This window comes from Neoarius graeffei, chromosome 23 (assembly GCF_027579695.1).
Source record: "Neoarius graeffei isolate fNeoGra1 chromosome 23, fNeoGra1.pri, whole genome shotgun sequence".
NCBI classification, from domain to species: domain Eukaryota; kingdom Metazoa; phylum Chordata; class Actinopteri; order Siluriformes; family Ariidae; genus Neoarius; species Neoarius graeffei.
In genome coordinates, this window is record NC_083591.1 from 27149734 (window position 1) to 27172820 (window position 23087).

The 23087-nt window shown below is 41.0% G+C and overlaps 1 protein-coding gene across 4 annotated transcripts in view; it reads left to right on the forward strand.

Moving 5' to 3' along the window:
* lig1 (ligase I, DNA, ATP-dependent) overlaps positions 1 to 23087 on the forward strand; it is a 101625-nt gene that overhangs the window by 65202 nt on the left and 13336 nt on the right. For 3 of the 4 annotated variants that reach the window (XM_060905997.1, XM_060905998.1, XM_060905999.1), the window contains exons 21-22: positions 1835 to 1979; positions 8230 to 8312. In XM_060905997.1, the coding sequence (XP_060761980.1) occupies positions 1835 to 1979; positions 8230 to 8312 (228 nt within the window). Of the gene's footprint in view, positions 1 to 1834; positions 1980 to 8229; positions 8313 to 18476; positions 22064 to 23087 lie in introns of those variants that run through there. The other variant, XM_060906000.1, reaches the window with a different exon arrangement.

Sequence of the window (23087 nt, forward strand, 5' to 3'; positions counted from 1 at the left end):
AGTCCTATGTTTCATTGAGAATAGTTCAAAGACAGCACGTTAAATGTTGAAACTGAGAAATTTTGTTATTTGGAAAAAGATGGGCTCATTTTTGTAAGCTGATGCCAGAAATAAATTCCAAAAATGTTTGGACATTTGCATGTTTATCACTATGTTGCATCACCTCTACTTTTATCAACACACTGTAAATGTTTTGGAGCTGAGGAGACCAATTGCTGTAGCTTTGAAAGTTAAATGTTGTCCCATTCTTGCCTGATATACAATTTCACTTGCTCAAATTCAGGGTCTCCTTTGTTATATTTTGAGTAATTTGGTAGCATGTTGGTCCAAAACCTGTTGTTCAGCATCAATGATGGCTTCCTAGATGTGCAAGCTTCCCATGCCATGTGCACTAATTCCCCCCATACTGTAACACATTTTTGAACTGTGTGCTGTTAAGCCCTATGGTCTCTTTTTCCTCTTTTGTCTGGAGGACGTGGTTCTATGATTTTCAAAAAGAATTTCAAATTTCAGTTCATCAGACCAAAGAAGAGTTTTCTACTTTTCCTTGGTCCATTGTAAATTAGCTTGGGCCCAGGGAAGGTGGCAGGGTTGCTGAAAATTGTTACCTCGCCCGGGACGGACTCCACCAGAGGGTGAGGTATTTTATTTCGGTGGGGTTTGTTTGTTTGTTTTTTGTTAATGATGTTATGGGAAAACAGCTGGACCAATCTTCATGAAACTTTCAGGATAGATGGGCATTGGTCTCAAAGAGAACCTCCAAAATTTTGGCAGTCATCCGGTCAAGATTTTTGTGGCTACCGCCTCATATAAAAGGCGGTAGCCACTATGTCATCATAGTGTAAGAGTGTAATTGCGCAGTACGGTGTGTTCTAATTGGCTAAGAGCAGCAGAGAATCAGAACCATGTTTATTGGCCAAGTATATTCACACTGAAGGTCACCAAAAAGGTCAAAATTGTTTTTTCGTGATCTCTTCCTTCATATTCATCATAAGTGCTACCGGGCGAAGTTTGTTTTGCCTGGCAACACTTGTTTATATATGGTTTTAACTTGCATTTCTGGATGCAGTGATGAACTATGGTCACAGATGATGTTTTTTGGAAGTGTTCCTGAGTCCATGCAGCAGTTTCCATCGGTTTAGGCCTTGTCCTTTGTGGACAAAGATTTCTCCAGATTCTCTGAATCTTTTAATGATATGTACCGTAGACAACGTGACCCCCAAATTCTTTACAGTTTTACATTGAGGAAGGTTATTCTTAAATTGTTGCACTATTTGCCCTTGCAGTCTTTCACAGAGTGGTGAACCCCTCCCCATCTTTACTTCCAAGAGATTCCACTTCTCTGGGATGCTCTTTTTATACGCAGTCATGTCACTGACCTGTTGCCAATTAACCTATTTAGTTTTTTAACATAACTTTTCCGATCTTTTGTTGCCCTGTCCTAACTTTATTGAGACCTGTTGCTGGCACTAAATTCAAGATGAACATATTTTAAATAAATACATTTTGTATAATAAAATATTTCTCAGTTTCAACATTTGATATAACTATATGGTTTACATAATTTGCAAATCACATAATTTGTTTTATTTGTTTTACAAACAGCCCCAACCTTTTTGGAATTGGGGTTGTGTATGCATGCATACATACCATACATACATTAAGCATATATATATATATATATATATATATATATATATATATATATATATATATATATATATATATATATGTGTGTGTGTGTGTGTGTGTGTGTGTGTGTGTGTGTGTGTATATATATATCATTGTGTTTACCCCATTTCTTTGTGGTCCCACCCCCCCTTTTTTTCTTCAGTCTCTGGTACGGGAGCCACTGAGTAAGCGTCGAGCTTTGTTAAGGCAGAGTTTCATGGAGAAGGAGGGAGAGTTTGTCTTTGCTCGTTCTCTTGATTCTGATAACACTGAAACTATCGCAGAGTTCCTGGAGCAGTCCATACGAGGTATGTATGTGCAAGAGAGAGACTCTGGATTCAAACAAAGGGTTATGGTAACTAGAAAAAAAAATCTTACTAGCAACTTCTATTGAATCCAGCATTCACCAAAAAAAAAAAATCCATCAAATCTGAAAACACACGTAACATGAACTACTTGCCCAAAAAAGTCACCATTTGGATTTAAATAAACAAATACTTAAAGCTAGACTGCCTTTCAGGTTTTTCAAGTGTAGGTCATAAAAAGAATTTTCCCTGACACCCAATTATTTTTTTTTAGTGAACCGAAAGCTACTGAATTTGAATCACAGACTTCCAATTTTATTATTATTATTATTATTTTCTAAATAGAATAATTAATGGATTTAGGGCCATGTGACCCTAAATTCTCTATTTTTTCCTGCTTCAGCGTGACCCAATTCGAGATACTACATCATGCATCACATGGTGGACTTTCCTTGTTCACGCAAGGCATTGTGGGATACAAATTTGAAACAGGAGAAAAATGGAGGGCATGAATGTGCAAATGAAACCTGAAAGACCGATTACAGTAACAGAAAGTGAGAAGCAAAGACATTATGTTGCGAAGGAAAGGAAATGCAAGACCAAATTAACAAATACCGAGGTGTTTGCTGACCGCCGATGTGATCAGCTGTTCATTTAGCGACAGAATGATGTGACAAGGTAAACCTGTAGATGGCAGTCATGCAACACTGTGGATGCCACCTGCCATAAAACACAAAAGAAGGTGTTAAACCTGCACATGTGCACATAGACTTCCTGTGTGTGCTTCACTGCGCGAAGCGAGTGATTTCATGCACGTTATTAGCTAGGGAATCTCCTCAAATTAAATAACTTCCCAGCCACAGAATGGCCTGATATTTTGTGAGCTATTACAGAAATAAACATATCACAATGACCAAATTTCACCTATTTTATGAAATCGAAAGGCCATCTAGCTTTAAGATGCTTTGATTGGATAATTACTGCAGTGATTGATGTTTCAGCTGGCAACAGATCTTTTAACCCTATCTGATACAGTGAGTAGCTTCTCATTTCTTTAATAACCATGTCGGAAAACGTATCCTGTGGTTGTGGAACAGATGTTACTGTGTTTCAGAAGGGTCAAATTATTGGCCTGCATCAAGCAAAGAAAACAAGATTTGCTGAAATTAATGGAATTGGGTTAAGAACTGTCTAATGCATTCTTAAAACCTGGAAGTTTTGGACGAACTGTGGTAAGAAAAAATGTTGGTTGACTGTGATCAGAGATCACGTAAACACTTTGTGTCTTTGAATTATGAAAAAAATCAACAGTAGAACTTGACTATGTTTAATAGTGAAAGTAAATGCTTTTGCACAATGCGACGAGAACTCAGAATTTAAATTAGACAGCTGTGTCTGTAAACCCACTTGTTAAAGAAAAGAAAGCACAACTTTATTCATCACACACTTGTGAAATTTCCTCTCTGCATTTAACCCATCTGAAGCAGTGAACATGCACATGCGCGCACACACCCAGAGCAGTGGGCAGCCATGCTAACAGCGCCCGGGGAGCAGTTGGGAGTTAGGTGCCTCGCTCAAGGGCACCTCAGCCCAAGGCCGTCCCATATTAACCTAACCGCATGTCTTTAGACTGTGGGGGAAACCGGAGCACCCGGAGGAAACCCACATAGACACGGGGAGAACATGCAAACTCCACACAGAAAGGCCCTCGCCGGCCGCTGGGTTCGAACCCAGAACCTTCTTGCTGTGAGGCGACCGTGCTAACCACTACACCACTGTGCCGCCCCGTGTTAGTGAGGTTAATCGCTCTGGACTCTGGAGCAGTGGAAAAAGGTCATGGGGTCTGATGAGTCCAGATTTACTCATGAAGCTCTGCACCCATTATGCATAGTGGCCACTGTACAAGCAGCAGGAGGCTTGCTTCAATTGGTCAGGTCTAGCCTCAGCACTGTTCTATGGCAAAAAAACAAATCCCATCAGTGGAATTTATTTTTTATTTTCCTTCTCTGATGGCACAGGTGTAAAATTCGAGCGCAAATTGTTAGACTGGTTAGTGTGGGAAATAACAAATTTTAAGCAGATTGTCACTGGGGAGACATCTCTGAAATGTCTGTCCGTCCAAATTTCAGCCTGTCTGAATGACAGGCCAAAGGCCCGGAACAATACGGCCAGGGGTCCAGGGCCCACCTTAGGGCCCCGGAAGCTGAAGGGTTTTAGATGCCTGGAGATGGCTTCTCAGCTCTTTCCAGGCACATTTGAGATTTTCAAAGGCCAAATTACACTAGACATTAGTTGCTAATTACACTACAAATTGAATATACTTTACAGGAAAATGTCAGATTATTCAAGAAAAACATGCTTAAAGTTATACCCAAAAAAACAGTAGTACACACAGGTCAGTTTTATGTCTAGAAAAAAGTATGGGGGCAAGGATGTTCCAGGTGGTTGCAACTTGCTGGTACTCATATATAGGTATTATAATAACACTCATGAAACATTATGTCAACAGTAACTTGTTTTTAGACCATGTTTATAATAAGTCCATAAGAAATTTAGTAATTAACAAGACAACTATTCTTCCATAATAGAGTTAAAATTTTGAGTACACGATTCCGAGCAACTTTGTAACAAAACTTTTAAAATGACTCAAAACTAGACATGGTAATATTATTCAGACTAAAATCTGCTGGACTACAACTTAGAAAATAGAAGAAAATAAAAAGTCTATTAAAATTTTAATCTACATCCTCCAAAGCATATGACTATGACCTGTCATTCTTATTATGAATGGAAAAAATGCACATAATAATAACAACAATTGATTGGCAGTTAACGTAAGACTGTACTGCAAAGTTTCATGAAAACTGAACTCTTAATCAACGGACTGGATCAATCAGATACTGTCAACCCTAAAACTAGTTCAACTACATCGTGCATTAAAAACAATAGTGAATACTGAGTGTATTATTGTCTTATTTAGTGTGCCACTTGGGGAGAGGGAGGTGCCTTGGACCTTCGGTGGCCAACTTATGAATTTTTTAAAGTTGTGCCCGCGGGGGCCCCCATTTCACAGGCAATGTTGTGACATAATGTATTCGTCCAATGTAACATTGTGAAGAAAATTAGAAGTAGATTAGACCCATATCTTGGCAATTTTTTTCATGGGTCAACCGGGTTGATGCTTTTGAAATACAGATGAACACATTTGAATAAATTTTATTATCAGCCATCCAGTCCGATGCTTTTGAAATACTGACAGACAAATGCGAAAACAAGCGGTCAGTGTCTGCTGGTCCAACCTTATTTCCCACACTGCTGGTTCAGGTAGCATGAGGTATCATTTTAACATGTGAAATGGCTGCCCCAGAGTCCTGATCTTAATCCCACTGAAAATGTTTGGGATGTACTGGAGAAGACTTTACAAAGTGGCCTGACTCTTCCATCATCAACATGAGATTCCATTGATAAATTAATAAAACTCTGGATGGAAGTAAATGTTCTGGCATCGCATAAGGTTGTTGGAAACAATGCCATGGTGAATGAATGCCAGAATCAAAGCTAAAGGCAGTGCAACAAAAGTGTGTGCTTTTTTTTTTTAAATATATATTTATTTTTTGCTGGGCAGTGTATTCAGTATTAAAATCTCCCCCCAAATTTATTGTTAAGGGCTTGCCATCATTCTGAGAAATTAGTGGTTATGCTGGGTTAACATCTTGATATTGCTAGCACAGTTAGAGTGGATTTAAGTAGAAGAAGGATCCATCCATTATTGATACCGCTTGTCCATCAGGGTTGCAGGGAAAGCTGGAGCCAATTCCAGCGGACTTGAGCTGAGAGGCAGGGTACACCCTGGGCAGGTTGCCAGTCTACTGCAGGGCAACACAGAGACAAACAACCATTCGCATTCACAGCTATGGGCAGTTTGGAGCAGTCAGTTGACCTAATCTGTATGTTTTTGGACTGTGGGAAGAAACCAGAGCACTTGGAGGAAACCCACAGGGAGAAAATTCAAAGTCCACATGGAAAGAACTGGTCAGCTGTGAGGTTTGAATGCAGAACCTTCTTGTTGTGAGGCAACAGTGCGAACAACTGCACCACTATGCTGGCCTAGGAGAAAAATTTTCAACCAAAGTATATGTCGTCAGATTCTGCTGTTGGCACCATAAACCAAAGAGCAAAAGCTTATTTTCCCACTGACCATTTTCTGTTGACATGTCCGATTAATAAGAAATCCCTTACTACATACATACAGCACTATGCAGGGTTCCCCCGAGTTCTGAAAAATATTCTCCACTTTTTTCCCTTGAAAAATAAAGTGAAAGAAGTGTTCTTCACTTTTTCTTAGTCTGTATTTTTTTCTTAGTTACGGACTTATCACAGTGGACTTGATACAGGTTTATACCAACCAAACTGGCATAATTCAAATATTTGTACAGATACAGCTAGGTCTCTCCATTACATATACAATTTTGGTTCCATTCCAGCATCTAAGAAAGACTTGATTTTGGGCACCCTGTGCACCATCAGGCTAAAAATAACCTCTTTAGTTTGAGCTTACTTCAGGTTATTTTAGCATGGAATTATTCAAAAGAGGTATTAGGACTCCCTTTAGCCTTTACTTCAACACAAAACTTTTGATTTACAATTGAACAGATTCGAGAAGAATCTGGGAACAAACACCACTGAAGGAATCTGATTTTCCCGTCGATTTACAAACCGAATACAGAATGACACAGCGGTTTACATCATGCATTAGTTAGCCGCAGGGCCATCTCTGTTCTAGCTATTGAACAGACCAGGGGGCTCAGTCCAGTTTTCCTGAGGCTTGTGTTTTTTAAGGGAGATTAGCATCCCTTGGTTGGCGAGGTTATATCTAACTTTACAAGGTAATATTATCACCCACACACATTCAAAGATTATGACCTCTTTATTACTGATTTTGGCACTGCTCTTTTTAAATTTGTTGTTCACTTCAGTTTCTGTCTCATTATTATCCGTTTACTGAGGCATGTGTCAATTGACTTAATATCGCAAGTAAAATTAAACAGTTTAATAAAAATCATCATTTTTCACTCACATATCTCTCCTCTAGGACAACAAAGACACCAATTCTAACCTACATTATTATATTACAACATTCAAAATTGCAGATGACATCCAAGTCAGTTGTTTTCTTTTACCCCCCCCCCCCCCCCCCCCCTTTTTTTGAGGGAGGGTGAAAATACCCAGGGAACATAGCTTCCTTGGGTTGCTTGCCAGCTGACAGCACTTTCACTTTATTTATTTTTTATTATTATTTTTTTAAATATAATTGACCCCTGTATTACTGACACTGTCCGACGTGCTCAGGGATGGTATGGGCTCCGAGTGTGCCTCTCCCGTGGCTGTTTTGGTCCTTAAATCATCTTCAGTGCTTGAAGCTTGCTCAAAAAAAAAAAATCGCCAGCTTAGACTGCGTCATTGTTTGGTTCATGCAGAGATAATTAAACCACCACATCAGGCCAATTAAGACTCACTGCGATTGGTCACAAGCACATGCTCATTGTTTACACTCTGGCTTTCTGCCGTCTCTTCACTGGGGTTAGATTTTGGCAAACAGAGGGATTTGTAGAGGGATTTCTATAAAAAAAAATGACTGATGATAATGATGACATACATTTGTCACTATGATGACTGCTAGTAATTTTCTCTTCATCGCTGATGGATTATATTTGTCTGTGACGAGTGCCAGCGGGAACCCTGGTACTATGTAATGCAGCTCTATGACTGAGGCAACCAACTTAGTTAGTCCTTTGTAAGTTGATGAGCACAGTGGTATTGGTCAAGGACTGCAGTTTTAGCAATAACATTAAAGCTTTGGAAGCCAGAGTATTCAGGAAAAAGTGAGAGAGCTGGGCAGATTAGAGGATGCAAAGGCTGCTGCTCCTGTACCTTTAGGTCGAGATGAAGCAATGGCTAATTCCCACTGGTCTTATCTGTGGATAGTTAAAAAAAAATAGTGATGAAAAACAAATCCCTTTGGATCTGGTGTGTTTTCAGACATTCTCCTGTTTTTGTCTTTGCATATACCAACCAAATTAGGATCAGAGCCCAGTATTGATAACATTGAAACGGTATTCATATATTGTTCATACTTAAATATTATACTGAAAGATTTATGCATTATGAACTGAGTTTGCTCATTAACCTACAGCCATTTTTGATGCTAGAACTAGTGTTGCAAGTACTGACTTTGATTTAATTTTATGCATAGACTCTTGCGAAGGATTGATGGTGAAGACCCTGGAGAAAGATGCCACTTATGAAATTGCCAAACGCTCTCATAACTGGCTTAAGGTATTTCTGCTGCACACTTACCTTCTTGATGTATGGGGCCAATGAAAGAAAATCCAACTGATGCAATATAAATTTGATTTGAATCAATAAAATAAATGATTCGCAATTATTAGGCTATGTAATCTTAGTTTTTCCTACCTGTAATCATATTGTTTAGACAGCAGGGGTGTGCAATAATGGAAAATAGCAGGAATGCATATGACTTCACCATACGTGGAAATAACAACTCTACATAATGCTGGGGGGGGGGGTTTCTAAAATAGTTAAGACCTGTTGTACTTTTGACACTGCAAATGGATTCAACAAGAAATTGGAGATTTCTTTGTACAGACTGCAGAAAGCTAAAGAAAAGGGGAGAAATGGAGGCACTGGTTTTCTGTTTAAGCCTGACTACAGCTTTCACAAATGTTGATAAACTGTTGTTAAAACAAGGGCCATTTCTGATTTAATGTTTTTCCTTTTTTAATAAAAGGAATGTTTTTTGTTTGTTTTTTGTTTTTAGTTAACAGGCTTATTTTGTTCCAACCATTACAAATGAGGGTAAATAATTATTGTTGGTTATTCAGAAAATAAAGTAGATATTTTTTTTTGAAATTTTTTTTTAAATTAACAAAAGATTTGAGTTGATATATATTATTATATATAATATTAGAGTGTATAAATTTTTTTCTTTTTCACATACATGCATACATACAGTGCCTTGCAAAAGTATTCATCTCCCTTGGTGTTTGTCCTGTTTTGTCACATTACAAGCTGGAATTAAAATAGATTTTTGGGGGGCTAGCACCATTTGATTTACACAATATGCCTACCACTTTAAAAATGCACTTTATTTTTTTATTGTGACAAACAATAATTAAGATGAAAAAACAGAAATCTGGAGTGTGCATAGGAATTCACCCCTTTCCATATGAAACCCCTAAATAAGAGCTGGTCCAACCAATTCACTTGATAAGTCACATAATTAGTTTATTAAGATCCACTTGTGTGCAATCAAAGTGTCACATGATCTGTCACATGATGTCTGTATAAATCAACCTGTTCTGGAAGGACCCTGACTCTGCAATACTACTAAGCAAGCAACATGAGAACCACAGAGCACTCCAAACAGGTCAGAGACAAAATTGTGGAGAAATCTAGATCAGGGTTGGGCTATAAAAAATATCCCAAACTTTGAATATCCCAGGGAGTACCATTAAATCCATTATAGCAAAATGGAAAGAACATGGCACCACTACAAACCTGACAAGAGAAGGCCGCCCACCAAAACTCACAGACCGGGCAAGGAGGGTGTTAGAGATGCAAAAAAGACACCAAAGAGAACACTGAAGGAGCTGCAAAGATCCACAGTGGAGATGGGAGTATCTGTCCATAGGACCACTTTAAGCTGCACACCCCACAGAGCAGGGCTTTATGGAAGTATAGCCAGAAAAAAGCCATTGCTGAAGAAAATACGTTTAGAGTTTGCCCAACAGCATGTGGTAGACTCCCCAAACACATGGAAGAAAATTATCTGGTCAAATGAGACAAAACTTGAACTTTTTGGCCATCAGGGGAAATGCCATGTGTGGCGCAAACCCAACACCCTGAGAACACCATCCCTACAATGAAGCATGGTGGTGGCAGAAGCATGTTGTGTTTCATCTGTGGGATGTGTGTCATCTGCAGGGACAGGAAAGCTGGTCCGTACTGAAGGAAAGATGGATGGCACTAAATGCAGGGCAATTCTGGAGGAAAACCTGTTTGAGTCAGCCAGAGGTTTCAGACTGGGATGAAGGTTCACAGTCCAGCAGGACAATGAGCCTAAACATACTGCTAAAGCTAGACTGGAGTGGTTTAAAGGGAAACATTTAAATGTCTTGGAATGACCTAATCAAGGCCAAGACCTCAATCCAATTGAGAATCTGTGGCATAACTTGAAGATTGCTGTACACCAACGCAACCCATCTAATTTGAAGGAGTTGGAGCAGTTTTGCCTTGCGGAATGGGCAAAAATCCCATTGGCTAGATGTGCTAAGCTAGTAGAGACATACCCCAAGAGACTTGCAGCTGTAATTGTCGCAAAAGGTGGCTCTACAAAGTATTGACTTTGAGGGCGGTGAATAACTATGCATACTCCAGATTTGTTTTCTCATCTTAATTATTGTTTGTCACAATACAAAAACAATGTGCACCTTTAAAGTGGTAGGCATGTTGTGTAAATCAAATGGTGCTAACCCCTTAAAAATCCATTTTAAGACCAGCTTGTAATGCGACAAAACAGGACAAACACTAAGGGGGATGAATACTTTTTTTTGTGTGTGTGTGTGTGTGTGTGTGTGTGTGTGTGAGTGAGTGATATGTGAGATATATATAAAATCACACACACACACACAGGTAGATAGATAATATATGCATGCACATGCCTGCACACACACACACAGTGTAGTGGTGTATAAATGCATCCGTAGATGCACTGGGGCACATCATTAGTGATTTTTTTTTTTTTTAAACATCAGACACCCTCTCTCAGGTGACCCAGCCAGGGATGATCAGACCCTGGCTTGTGTCCCAGCAGCATTAGACCACATTTTAGACCTTTTTATCCAGATCCATCAAGAGGTCCTCTTTGCAGCCTCTATTGACTACTTTCACATACCCACAATGCTTTGCGCCTTGGGGGGTAACCAGGTGCTATATTTGTTTTTGAAGTCAGATAACCTCAGTCAATTCTTTGAATTCACATGGGGGGAAAAAAACGACTTTTTTCCTGATTTAAAGTTTGATAGAATAGGGTATCCCTGTACTTACTATACATTGTGTATGTACATGGTACATGTGCCGTTTTGGGAGTCAGCTTCACTTTGATTTTTATGTCAGCAGCTGGATCGGTCTGTGAGAGATGTTGATTTTTTGCAATGGCTCTGAAGAAAATCTGCTTGAAATCCCTTGAGTCTTGGGAACTAAGACTTGTTCACATGCAACCCACACAATCATTATATAGTTATCTCAGTCTATTAGACTTAGGAGCTCAGATTGTATTTACTGCCTTTGTATTGTAGACATGCAATGCTTGCAGTCTTTGTTTGTCTCAGTTATCTAGGTATTAAACTCTGTCTTAAGTGGCCACCTACATTACCTCAGTTTACCTGGGGATATTTATGGTCTTGTATGTACATTGGCTGACTATACTGAGCAGGAGTTCAGATAGCAGTTGCTAAAATAGTAGTTTATTGATGAGTTGTTTTGTGGTCAGTGTACTGTGCTGTAGTGTCTCATGTGGTAATGCATTATATGACAATGCAACTTTCATAAATATTACCATATATCAGTTGTAATTATGTTCTACGCATATACAGTGGCGCTTGAAAGTTTGTGAACCCTTTAGAATTTTCTATATTTCTGCATAAATATGACCTAAAACATCATTCGATTTTCACACAAGTCCTAAAAGTAGATAAAGAGAACACAGTCAAACAAATGAGACAAAAATATTATACTTGAGTGGTCAGGTATCAGAACCATTCAATGTAAGCAATGGTACCAAGCAAGGATGTGTTCTTACTCCCCTCTTGTTCACTTTTGCTGTGATGTTGGAAAGAGCCTTCAAGGACTTGCGAGAAGGCGTGGATTTTGAATTCTGTACTAGTGGTGGCGTCTATAACCAACAGCGTTTTAAAGCTAGAACTCGTACAATCCTCCAGACAGCTAGAGTGTTTGTTTGCTGATGACTGTGCCTTATTCTCACACAATCTTGTTGGTATGCAGTGCATACATGCTTTTTCTGAAAGTGCTAAAGATTTTGGCCTCACTGTAAGCATTAAAAAACCAGAGCTGCTCTATCAACCTATTCCACAAAACTGTCCCTCAGTCCTGCCTACTGTTTCTGTTGATGGAAAACCTCTTAAAACGGTTGATGCTTTCACCTACCTTGGGTCTGTTGTCACCAGTGATGTCAAAATAGACAAAGAGATTGAAAATAGAATTTCCAAAGCTAGCTCAGCATTTGGTAATTTATATCACAGGTTTTGGGACTCTCATGATGTATCTTTTAAGAGTGATGGTTGCAGTCTATAACGCAGTTGTCCTTACATCTCTCTTGTATGGTGCTGAAACATGGACCTTAGGCCATCCTTAAAAAAAAATCAGTTTCCTGTCCACCGGGTGAGCAAAAAAATTTTCAGTCAGGAGGGAGGGATTTTTTTTTTTATGGATGGATAAGAAATCGCAATGCTGTTTGCTTTTTCTTTCAGTACTTTTTTATTACAAAAGCAGACACATTTAATAAAATATGACAGTTTAATCAACTGAAACTTGTACAAAAACTTTAAGTTAGCATTTTAAATGCTGACTGCAACATTTGCAAAACTTTTACAAAGGTACTTAAAATGTCCGACACACGAACTTTTTGTAGTTCTAAATCGACTGTTAGGCCTAGTTCGGATGAAATTACACTATTAAAATTATCACTGAATGATTTGTTTTTCTGAATCTTTACTATTTTGTTGTTCGCTAGAATACCATTTTGCGATTTCACACTTAAGCAAATGTTTGAAAACTCCGGATCTTCTTCCTTCATGGTGGCTGCCATTTTTTTGTGCCGCACGGCGCATGCGCAGAGCTGATTCAATTCTATATTCTGCGCGGAATGCAGGGCTTTCCACAAGCGCCGGCCGCCGGCTACTCAATTAAGTCCAGCCGGCTACTTTAATGACACTTATTATTGTAGCCCACAGGCTCTAAATATTAATTTTCGATTTTAATAAAATTAAATGTTTATCTAACGGACTGACAATGTCAAACTGAACCGCACTCATTTAAGTTGTGATTCGCGCTGTTTGTACCGATAATAACCACAAATTCCCCGCCGACTTCGTTGATCAAGGGAGAGTAACTCATCCGCGGCCCCGACATGCGGTGTGTGTGTGTGTGTGTGTGTGTGTGTGTGTGTGCGCGCGCACCCAGCGGAGGCAGTAGTGTGTCGGGGCCATCGGAGGGAACAGAAGCAGAGATAACGCTTATTTTGTCTCCGGTAAACCAGTCTTCTCTCGTTCAATTACGTGCTGGCATCAAAAGACACCGTTGGTTGTAAATGAAACCAAACTGAGTCGTTGGAGTGTATTTTCATACACAAATGGAGAAATGTTCGCCGAGTTTTTGTGTAGCCACCACTGCAGACCGTTGTCGTTGTTAATTCATAGCATGCTCAGCTGCGTGAATGTGTCATGCACCGAAAATAAGAGATTTACAAGCCAGGAACGCCTCATGATGCAATGCACAAGAAAAGAAAGAAGATTTACTGCCATTTTACTTTGTATTTGAGTAAAGTGAATAAATAAATGGTCTGTGGAAAATACATTTAATCCTGGGAACTGCGTGCACAGGAGTTTTTGTGGTTACTCCCTCCCCCCTGGCTGGCTACTTATTTGTCATGGCTGGCTAGTATGAGCCTTAGTGGAAAGCCCTGGGAATGCGTAAATGTCAAGTTCGATTTTAGATTTAGGAACCCGAAAAAAATGTCGAAAAACCGGCGTTAAAAAAAAAAATTCAACCGCACAAACGGCACTCACCCGGCCGGTGGACCGGAAACAGAACATTTTTTAATAATGGCCTTATACTGTAAACACATCTAGCAACTAAAGTCTTTTCATGAGGTGTTTGTGTGAACTCTGTCACATAAAGTGGTCTGATAAGGTTAAAAGCAGTGAAGTTTTCAGAAGGTGTAATACCACTGGCATTGAAGTCATCCTTATGAAAATTCATTTGCGTTGGGCTGGTCATGGTATGTGTGTTTTTATATACAGTGGGGCAAAAAAGTGTTTAGTCAGCCACCAATTGTGCAAGTTCTCCCACTTAAAAAGATGAGAGAGGCCTGTAATTTTCATCATAGGTACACTTCAACTATGAGAGACAGAATGGGGGGAAAGAATCCAGGAAATCACATTATAGGATTTTTAATGAATTAATTGGTAAATTCCTCGGTAAAATAAGTATTTGGTCACCTACAAACAAGCAAGATTTCTGGCTCTCACAGACCTGTAACTACTTCTTTAAGAGGCTTCTCTGTCCTCCACGCGTTACCTGTATTAATGGCACCTGTTTGAACTCGTTATCAGTATAAAAGACACCTGTCCACAACCTCAAACAGTCACACTCCAAACTCCACTATGGCCAAGACCAAAGAGCTGTCAAAGGACACCAGAAACAAAATTGTAGACCTGCACCAGGCTGGGAAGACTGAATCTGCAATAGGTAAGCAGCTTGGTGTGAAGAAATCAACTGTGGGAGCAATTATTAGAAAATGGAAGACATACAAGACCACTGATAATCTCCCTCGATCTGGGGCTCCATGCAAGATCTCACCCCTTGGGGTCACAATGATCACAAGAACGGTGAGCAAAAATCCCAGAACCACACGGGGGGACGTAGTGAATGACCTGCAGAGAGCTGGGATCAAAGTAACAAAGGCTACCATCAGTAACACACTACGCCGCCAGGGACTCAAATCCTGCAGTGCCAGATGTGTCCCCCTGCTTAAGCCAGTACATGTCCAGGCCCATCTGAAGTTTGCTAGAGAGCATTTGGATGATCCAGAAGAGGATTGGGAGAATGTCATATGGTCAGATGAAACCAAAATAGAACTTTTTGGTAAAAACTCAACTTGTCGTGTTTGGAGGAGAAAGAATGCTGAGTTGCATCCAAAGAACACCATACCTACTGTGAAGCATGGGGGTGGAAACATCATGCTTTGGGGCTGTTTTTCTGCAAAGGGACCAGGACGACTGATCCGTGTAAGGGAAAGAATGAATGGGGCCATGTATCGTGAGATTTTGAGTGAAAACCTCCTTCCATCAGCAAGGGCATTGAAGATGAAACGTGGCTGGGTCTTTCAGCATGACAATGATCCCAAACACACTGCCCGGGCAACGAAGGAGTGGCTTTGTAAGAAGCATTTCAAGGTCCTGGAGTGGCCTAGCCAGTCTCCAGATCTCAACCCCATAGAAAATCTTTGGAGGGAGTTGAAAGTCCGTGTTGCCCAGCGACAGCCCCAAAACATCACTGCTCTAGAGGAGATCTGCATGGAGGAATGGGCCAAAATACCAGCAACAGTGTGTGAAAACCTTGTGAAGACTTACAGAAAACATTTGACCTCTGTCATTGCCAACAAAGGGTATATAAAAGTATTGAGATGAACTTTTGTTATTGACCAAATACTTATGCTACGTTCACACTGCAAGGCTTAATGCTCAATTCCGATTTTTTTGTGAAATCCGATTTTTTTGTGAGGTCGTTCACATTAACAAATATATGCGACTTGTATGTGAACCTCAGTATGAACGAAAAGCGACCTAAAAGTGTTCCGCATGCGCATTGCAGGATACGACGACGTCACACGCAGTGAGCATGGCCAGTGTTTACGGAAGTAAAACCGCCCGGTTGCGGTATGACCCATCCAATCTAGCTTGAATAGCTGTATCCCCCCAAATGGAAATCAGCTTCCTAACCTCTGCGTCCTTCCATTGAGAAGATTCAGAACCTTCACAGCCCGAAGCGTCCCTCGCATTGATGTCATGCGCAGGGGTGCAGATACGTTTTTTTGAACTTGGGGGGGGGGGACAAAAAACTGGGGGGGACAAAGCTGCCAGCAAACCAACCCCAACCCCGATATGCCTGTCAAACTTGTTGTTAGTAACCATAGCAACCAAGCTCGAGCTCGCAACCTGTGCAGTCTGCGCAGCTCAACCAACCGAATATCAGTCTTTGTTTTGTTTTATGTGAGTTGTTGCAACTATGTATACACTGCTGTGCACCTCAATAAACCGAATGGTAATTAGTCTTTTGATTTTTCCGTGAGGTTTGCCTTATGCAAAGAAAGACAGCATAGACGTTTTTTCCTCCCTATAAGTGGGGGGGACCGAACGAGGTGAAAATTTAAATCTGGGTGGGACGAGTCCCACCCTCTATCTGCGCCCGTGGTCATGCGCCATGTTGTTGTAACTTTTTTTGAGAGACCCGCCGCCTACTTCAGCGCAGAATAGTGACGTTTGTGGCTTGTTGATGACGTGCAAGTCGGATGAATGCGACCTGGCGGTTCAGACTGAAGTCGCATATGAAAAGAGCGGATAGGAATCGGAATTAGGACCACATATCCAAACGGCCTGGGTCGGATTTGAAAAAATCGGATCTGTGTTGTTCATATTGTCAATAAAAGATCAGATACAGGTCACATATGGGCGAAAAGATCGGATTTGAGTCACTTCAGCCTGCAGTGTGAACGTAGCCTTATTTTCCACCATAATTTGCAAATAAATTCTTTAAAAATCAGACAATGTGATTTTCGGGATTTTTTTTTTCTCATTTTGTCTCTCATAGTTGAGGGTATACCTGTGGTGAAAATTACAAGCCTCTCTCATCTTTTTAAGTGGGAGAACTTGCACAATTGGTGACTGACTAAATACTTTTTTGCCCCACTATATTACACACACACACACACACACACACACACACACACACACACAGAGGTAAGGGACATTATTCAGTGATATTGTTTATTATTAACTCCAATTGTGATATAAAAGTTCCAAGTTTGACACCTGCCCACTTCAACCATGCTGCTGACACACAATGTCCTTGACCCTTGTCACCCTTAGCCAGTTGGTATAATTACGTCATTACGTGGACCCCTCTGAGCCTAGCTTTTCTAGTACACTCGAACACGCATACTTCAACGAATTATAACCAGAAACAAGGAAATTTGAATTATTTCCTCAAAATATTTTTGTACTTGTATATATTGTCGTGTTGTTGAATAAAACTTTTTAATGCATTTCCCGTGAAATAAGACGAGCTACTTTAGACTGGTTCCCTGCTCTCGTAGCACCTGTGTGCCTGTTGCTTAGGTTGCCAGCACTAACTTTTGTCGTCCGATCGGATGATTACTGTTAAAGTTTTACTCATCCTTGCACAGACTTTAGTAGTCTGGGACGATTGGACATGAGGTTTTTCGAGCTCTGTGTGTGTGTGTGTGTGTGTGTGTGTGTGTAAACACACACAAAAAAAAAAATATGGTCATGGTAGTTCTGGAGAGGGCAGAGCTGGGACTGGGGGTAAGTCCAAAAAGTGTGGCCCAATTCATCCCAGTTCTCTGTGGAGACCACCTGCCACCATCCCAGAGAGTACAGGTGATCAGATTGCACAAGAAGTTCTGCGATGTGTTCTCACCCCTCCCTGGTTGTACTGACCTCATAGAACACCACATCGAGACTCCCCCAGGGGTGGTGGTTCACAGCATCCTGTATCAACTTCCTGAGCACAAGAAAAATGTAGTTCAGGATGAACTCCAGGCGATGCTTAAGATGGGAGTAATTGAGGGGTTGCACAGTGACTGGAGCGGTCCAGTGGTCTTAGTTCCCAAGACCACCGGGTTGGTCCGGTTCTGTGTGGACTATAGGCAAGTCAATGCAGTGTCTAAATTTGACACACATCCAGTACCTTACATTGATGAACTGCTTGATTGGTTAGGCGCAGCTTGCTTTTATTCAACACTGGATTTAACAAAGGGATCTTGGCAGATCCCCTTGACTCCACTATCCAGTGAGAAAACAGCCTTTTCCACTCTGTTTGGTTTACACCAATTTGTCTCCCTTTCTTTTGAGTTTTCTGGAGTCCCAGCGACATTTCAGTGTCTCATGGGCCGAATTCTCTGTCACCCCCAATGCATATGCTACGGCCTATTTAGATGACCTAATTATTTATAGTAATGATTGGGAGCAGCATTTACAACATCTCCAAGCTGTCCTGAGGTCACTAGGTGTGCTGGACTCATAGCAAACCCAAAAAAAGTGTGTAATTGGACAGGTGGAAGTACAAAATCTGGGTTTCCACTTGTGTCATGGCTAGGTGCGTCTCCCAAAATTAATAAGACTACAGTGATTGCGACCTGCCCAAGGCCTAAGACCAAAAAGGGGGTGAGGCAGTTCCTGGGGCTGACTGGCTGTAATAGCTGGTTTGTGCCTAACTATTCAGACGTCACCAGCCTCCTGACTGACCTCACTAAAATGGGGGGCACCAGATCTGGTCCAGTGGACGGAGCCGTGTGAATGGGCTTTTGCTCAGGTAAAAGTGGTTTTGTGTGGGGGCCTACTGTTGCATTCTCCCGACTTTTCTCTCCCTTTTATTTTACAGACCATCGCATCGGACAAAGTGCTGGGGGCCATTTTGTCCCAGGTGGTGGAGAGGGAGGAGCGCCCGATGTTGTACGTCAGCCACAAGCTCTCCATGCGAGAGTCAAAGTACAGCACCATGGAAAAGGAGTGTCTGGCAATCAAGTGGGCGGTTCTCTCTCTCTCTAGTACTACCTGCTTGGACGCCCATTCAGCCTCTATTATGACCATGCCCCACTCTAGTGGCTCCACTGCATAGACACCAACATGTGGATCACTCATTGGTACCTGGCCCTTCAACCCTTTACATTCAATGTGGTCCACAGGCTGGGGGCACAGATGGTAGTAGCGGATTACTTCTGCCGCCGGGGGGGTCAGCTGCAGGCTGGACGGCTCCCCGGCCTGAGTCAGGCAGTGGGGGGTATGTGGCAGCAAGGGTGTGGTTGAGCGTGGTCTGTGAACGGTGAGGAGTCAGGTTGAACCAGCAGGTCATGTGTGACAAGGTACAGCTGTGTCTAATTACTGGCTGTCTATTAACGTGTGTCTTTTACATAGCCAGTACCAAAAGAGAGCGCTGTATCTCTCCCATGTGCATGTCTGTGTGAGAACAGGAAAGTCACTGAAAAGGGTAGAGTAAATAAAAAGCACCCATTTGAATTCCAGCATCTGTTCCCAGTTCCTCATTTCCCACTCTCAAAGATTTAAGACTGCTTTGTCATTGTGTAAGATACACAACGAAATTCAGTGCACTGCCTTACGAAACGGTCCTCAATGTATACATACATAAAAGATGCAATATTTACAAAAAAGATATATACAGACATAAGGATTTACAAACAAGAAAGATGTACAATCTACAGACATTCACATAACATACACTGAGCACTTGGTCATAAGTATTGCACTGGTACTAGGTATTGTGCTAATGGATATTGCACAATAGAGGGTAATGCACTTGATAATAGATAATGATAAGAAAAAATATTGCACTAAATGTGGGTAGCTTGACACATAATTGGTTGCTGTATGTGTTTGTGACTTCAGAGTTCAGTGTGGTGGTAGAGTTGATATCAAAAATGTTTCTGAATCTTGTGGTGAGTGCTTTGATTGTTCTGTAGTGCTTGCCTGAGGGCAGACATTTGAAGAGCTGATGGGTGGGGTGGGATTAGTCCTTTAGGATGCAGTGTGGTGTCCCCCCCGCACGCAGCAGGATGTGTATATATCCTCAAGAGCAGGCAGTTGCTTGTTGATTTTTTTTTCTGCAGTTTTTATGACTCTGTAGTGCCTTGTCATCTGCTGCAGAGCTGTTACCATATCAAGATGCTATTTGTGAGGACACTCAATGGTACAGCGGTAGGAGGACATCAGCAGCTGTTGGGACAGGTTGATTTTCCTGAGTTCTCAGGGAATAGTGTCTTTGTGCTTTTTTTTTTAACAAGGCAGTGTGTGTGTTGTATGTCTACATCAAGTCCTCTGATATGTGTGAACCCAAGAACCTGAAACTAGAGATGCTCTCCACCTCTTCTCCATTTATATTCAATGGCAGATGAATATCCTGATGTCTTCTGAAATCAACTGTCAGCTCCTTGGTCTTTTTGGTATTCAGAGCAAAGCTGTTCTCAGCATATCAGCCCGTCAGCCTCTGAACCTCCTCTCTGTAGGCAGACTCCTCTCCAGTGATCAGTCCCACCACTGTTGTGTCATCTGCAAATTTTAAGATGGTGTTTGTGCTGTGCGATGGTATGCAGTTATGCGTGTACAGAGAGTACAGGAAAAGGCTCAAAACACAGTCCTGTGGGGTTCTTGTGCTTAGCGAGAGAGGGGAGGAGCAGTGAGGGCCCATCCTGACTGTGGCCAGTTACTTAAAAAGTCCAGTATCCACAGGCATATGTTGTGATGGAGGCCTAGGTCAAACATCTTGTGGAACAGTCTATTGGGGATGATTGTGTTAAATGCACAGCTGTAATCCACAAACAACGATCGTGTATATGCTCTTTGTTGTTCCAAATGGTGCAGTCCAGTGTGGAGGGCAATGGAGATGGTGTCATCTGTTGATTCTGTATATGAACTAATGAGTGTCCAGAGTAAGTGGGAGAGCGTCCTTGATGCATTTGGGTACCAGTCTCTCCATGCACTTCATGAGTATACTGTAGGTGTCAGAGCTACTGGCCGGTAGTTGTTGAGGTATGTTGTTATGGACTGCTTTGGAAATGGCACTATGGTAGATGTCTTCAGACAGGTGGGGACAGTGCACTGTGATAGGCTTAAGATATTTGTAAATACCTCAGTTAATTCCATAACAGTCTTTGAGGACCCGTCCTGGGACACCATCCGGGCCAGCTGCTTTCCATATATTTGTTACGGAGTGTGCATGTAACATCTGCAGATTGTATGATGAGGCAGCTCGTGTCTGTGGCTGGAACAGTGGTCATGATGGTCCTTGTGCTGTCCCTCTCATGACTACTGAAGAAGTGGTTGAGTTGCTCTGCCAGTAAGGCACTGTTGCTCCTGGAGGTCATGTTGGTGTTTTGAGTTGTGATGTGATGTATACCTTGTCATGCCCGACGGGGGTCCGTGTTGTTAGAGTGGCCCTCAATCCTCCTTCTGTAGGCTGTTTTGGTCTCTCTGATACCTCTTTGCTGTTCCGACCTGGCAACACTGTACTGCTGTGTCCCCCCAGCCTTGAAAGCCTTGTTGCAGGCCTTTAGCAGTACTCAGACGTCTTTTGTGATCCATGGCTTGTCATTGGGGAAGATATGGATTTGTTTTGTGGTAGTCACAGTATCCATGCAGTTCATGTAAAAGAGGATAGTGGAAGTGTTGGTGTTAAGGTCCTCATACTCAAACATGGTCCAGTCAGTGTGACTGAAGCAGTCCTGAAGCTGTTCAAAAGCTCCACTTTGCCACACTTGTATAACTCTCGTTGTTGGTTTAACTGTGTTGATAATGGGTCTGTGTCCCGGAGTTAGGAACAGGGAGATGTGGTCAGACTGGCCCAGATGTGGAAGAGGAGATGCCTTAAACATATGCCTAATGTTGATATAAACATGGTCTAGTGTGTTTTTTCCTCTTGTGGAGCACTGGACATGTTGATGGAATTTTGGGAGGACAGTCTTTAGGTTTGCATGGTTAAAATCGTGTGCTATTACAAACACTCCTTTCAGATGCACATTCTGTTGTTTGTTAATCACATCTAGTAGATAGCCTAATGCAGCTGCAGTGTTAGCATCAGGAGGTATGTATACAGTAGTGATTTATGACTACTGTAAATTCCCTACTGTGAATAGAAGGGACGGCACTTAAATGTTAAATACTCCAGGTCTGCAGAGCAGTGGGAGTCAGTGATCTTAGCATTTGTACACTAGTTGTTGTTTGTGTAAACACGAAGTCCGCCTCCTCTGTTCTTACTGGAGTCTAGCATCCTATCGGCTTGGTGTGTAGCACGGCCTGCTAGCTTGATAGCCTCCTCTGGAATCATTGGGTTTAACCATGTCTCCATAAAGTTCTTACAATGATTGAATCTAAAACTTATAAGTTAACGAAATCTATTTCTTTTACATCACCATTCACTAGTTACTGCTGACAAATTTACTGGGTAAGTCCTTTCTCTTTCAGTTGAATATTGTCATGACATTACTAATGAAGTGTTAGTTTATATCAAAACAATTGTGATCAATGAAATTAAAAAAGAAGCAATATCATAATCTGCTAATATATATAATGTATGTACAACGTATTTAAATGGGTTATTTAATCCCTATAATGTCCTTTATTTTTAATGCCTCTGGGCCTACATAATTTTAAATTTCTGAATTTAAAAATGTGGTGTTTTGGGATTTATTTATTATGTTTCATGAAAGCTGCTGTTGTGGTCAGAAATATAATTATTTTTGTTGTATTTAATCGTTTATGCATAGAGAAATTAATATTCTTTTCAACTTGGCAAAGTAGCATGCTTAACATGCGATGTTTACCTTCTATTATCTCCTGTTGGTGGTTGCAACTACTGACATTGGCTATATATGGGCAATTCCATGTAAATGTCAACCTCACCATGCAAAAATAAAGCAACATGTAATACATCAAAACCACTCCCAGAGATATCACCTAGGCCTGTATTTTACAGATGTGAACAAGCTGAACCAATTTGTAACCAACCTAATATGTCACTGTCAGTCTTTCTTTCTTATAATGTAAAACCCAAGCTAAAATCAACTTTGATCATGTACAATTCTATATTATTGCCACAAGCCACAGAAATGAATGCTAAAATCCACAAAACAGCAAAACAATAGCCATCCTAAATATTATTTAAGAACTTTGATAGTTTTAGCTGATAGAGAGTTTTTCAAAGGGTTATGGTGGTTAAATTGCTGATTTTCTAAACATATGCCAGGTCTATTTCAGACGCGTCACATCCATAACGGAATTTCGTCACATCCATAACGCTGACTTTTCCTTCCGAAACTCTGCATGAAATACAAAATATTTTAAACAAAGATTTTTTAATATTCACCTTGGACCCCTCTATCAAACGGATATCTCCATTTCGACATTAGGTTTACGATTTCACAGAGTTTGATAAAAATGTACAGTCACCCAAGAAAAGTGATACTTTTTCTGTCACATCCAT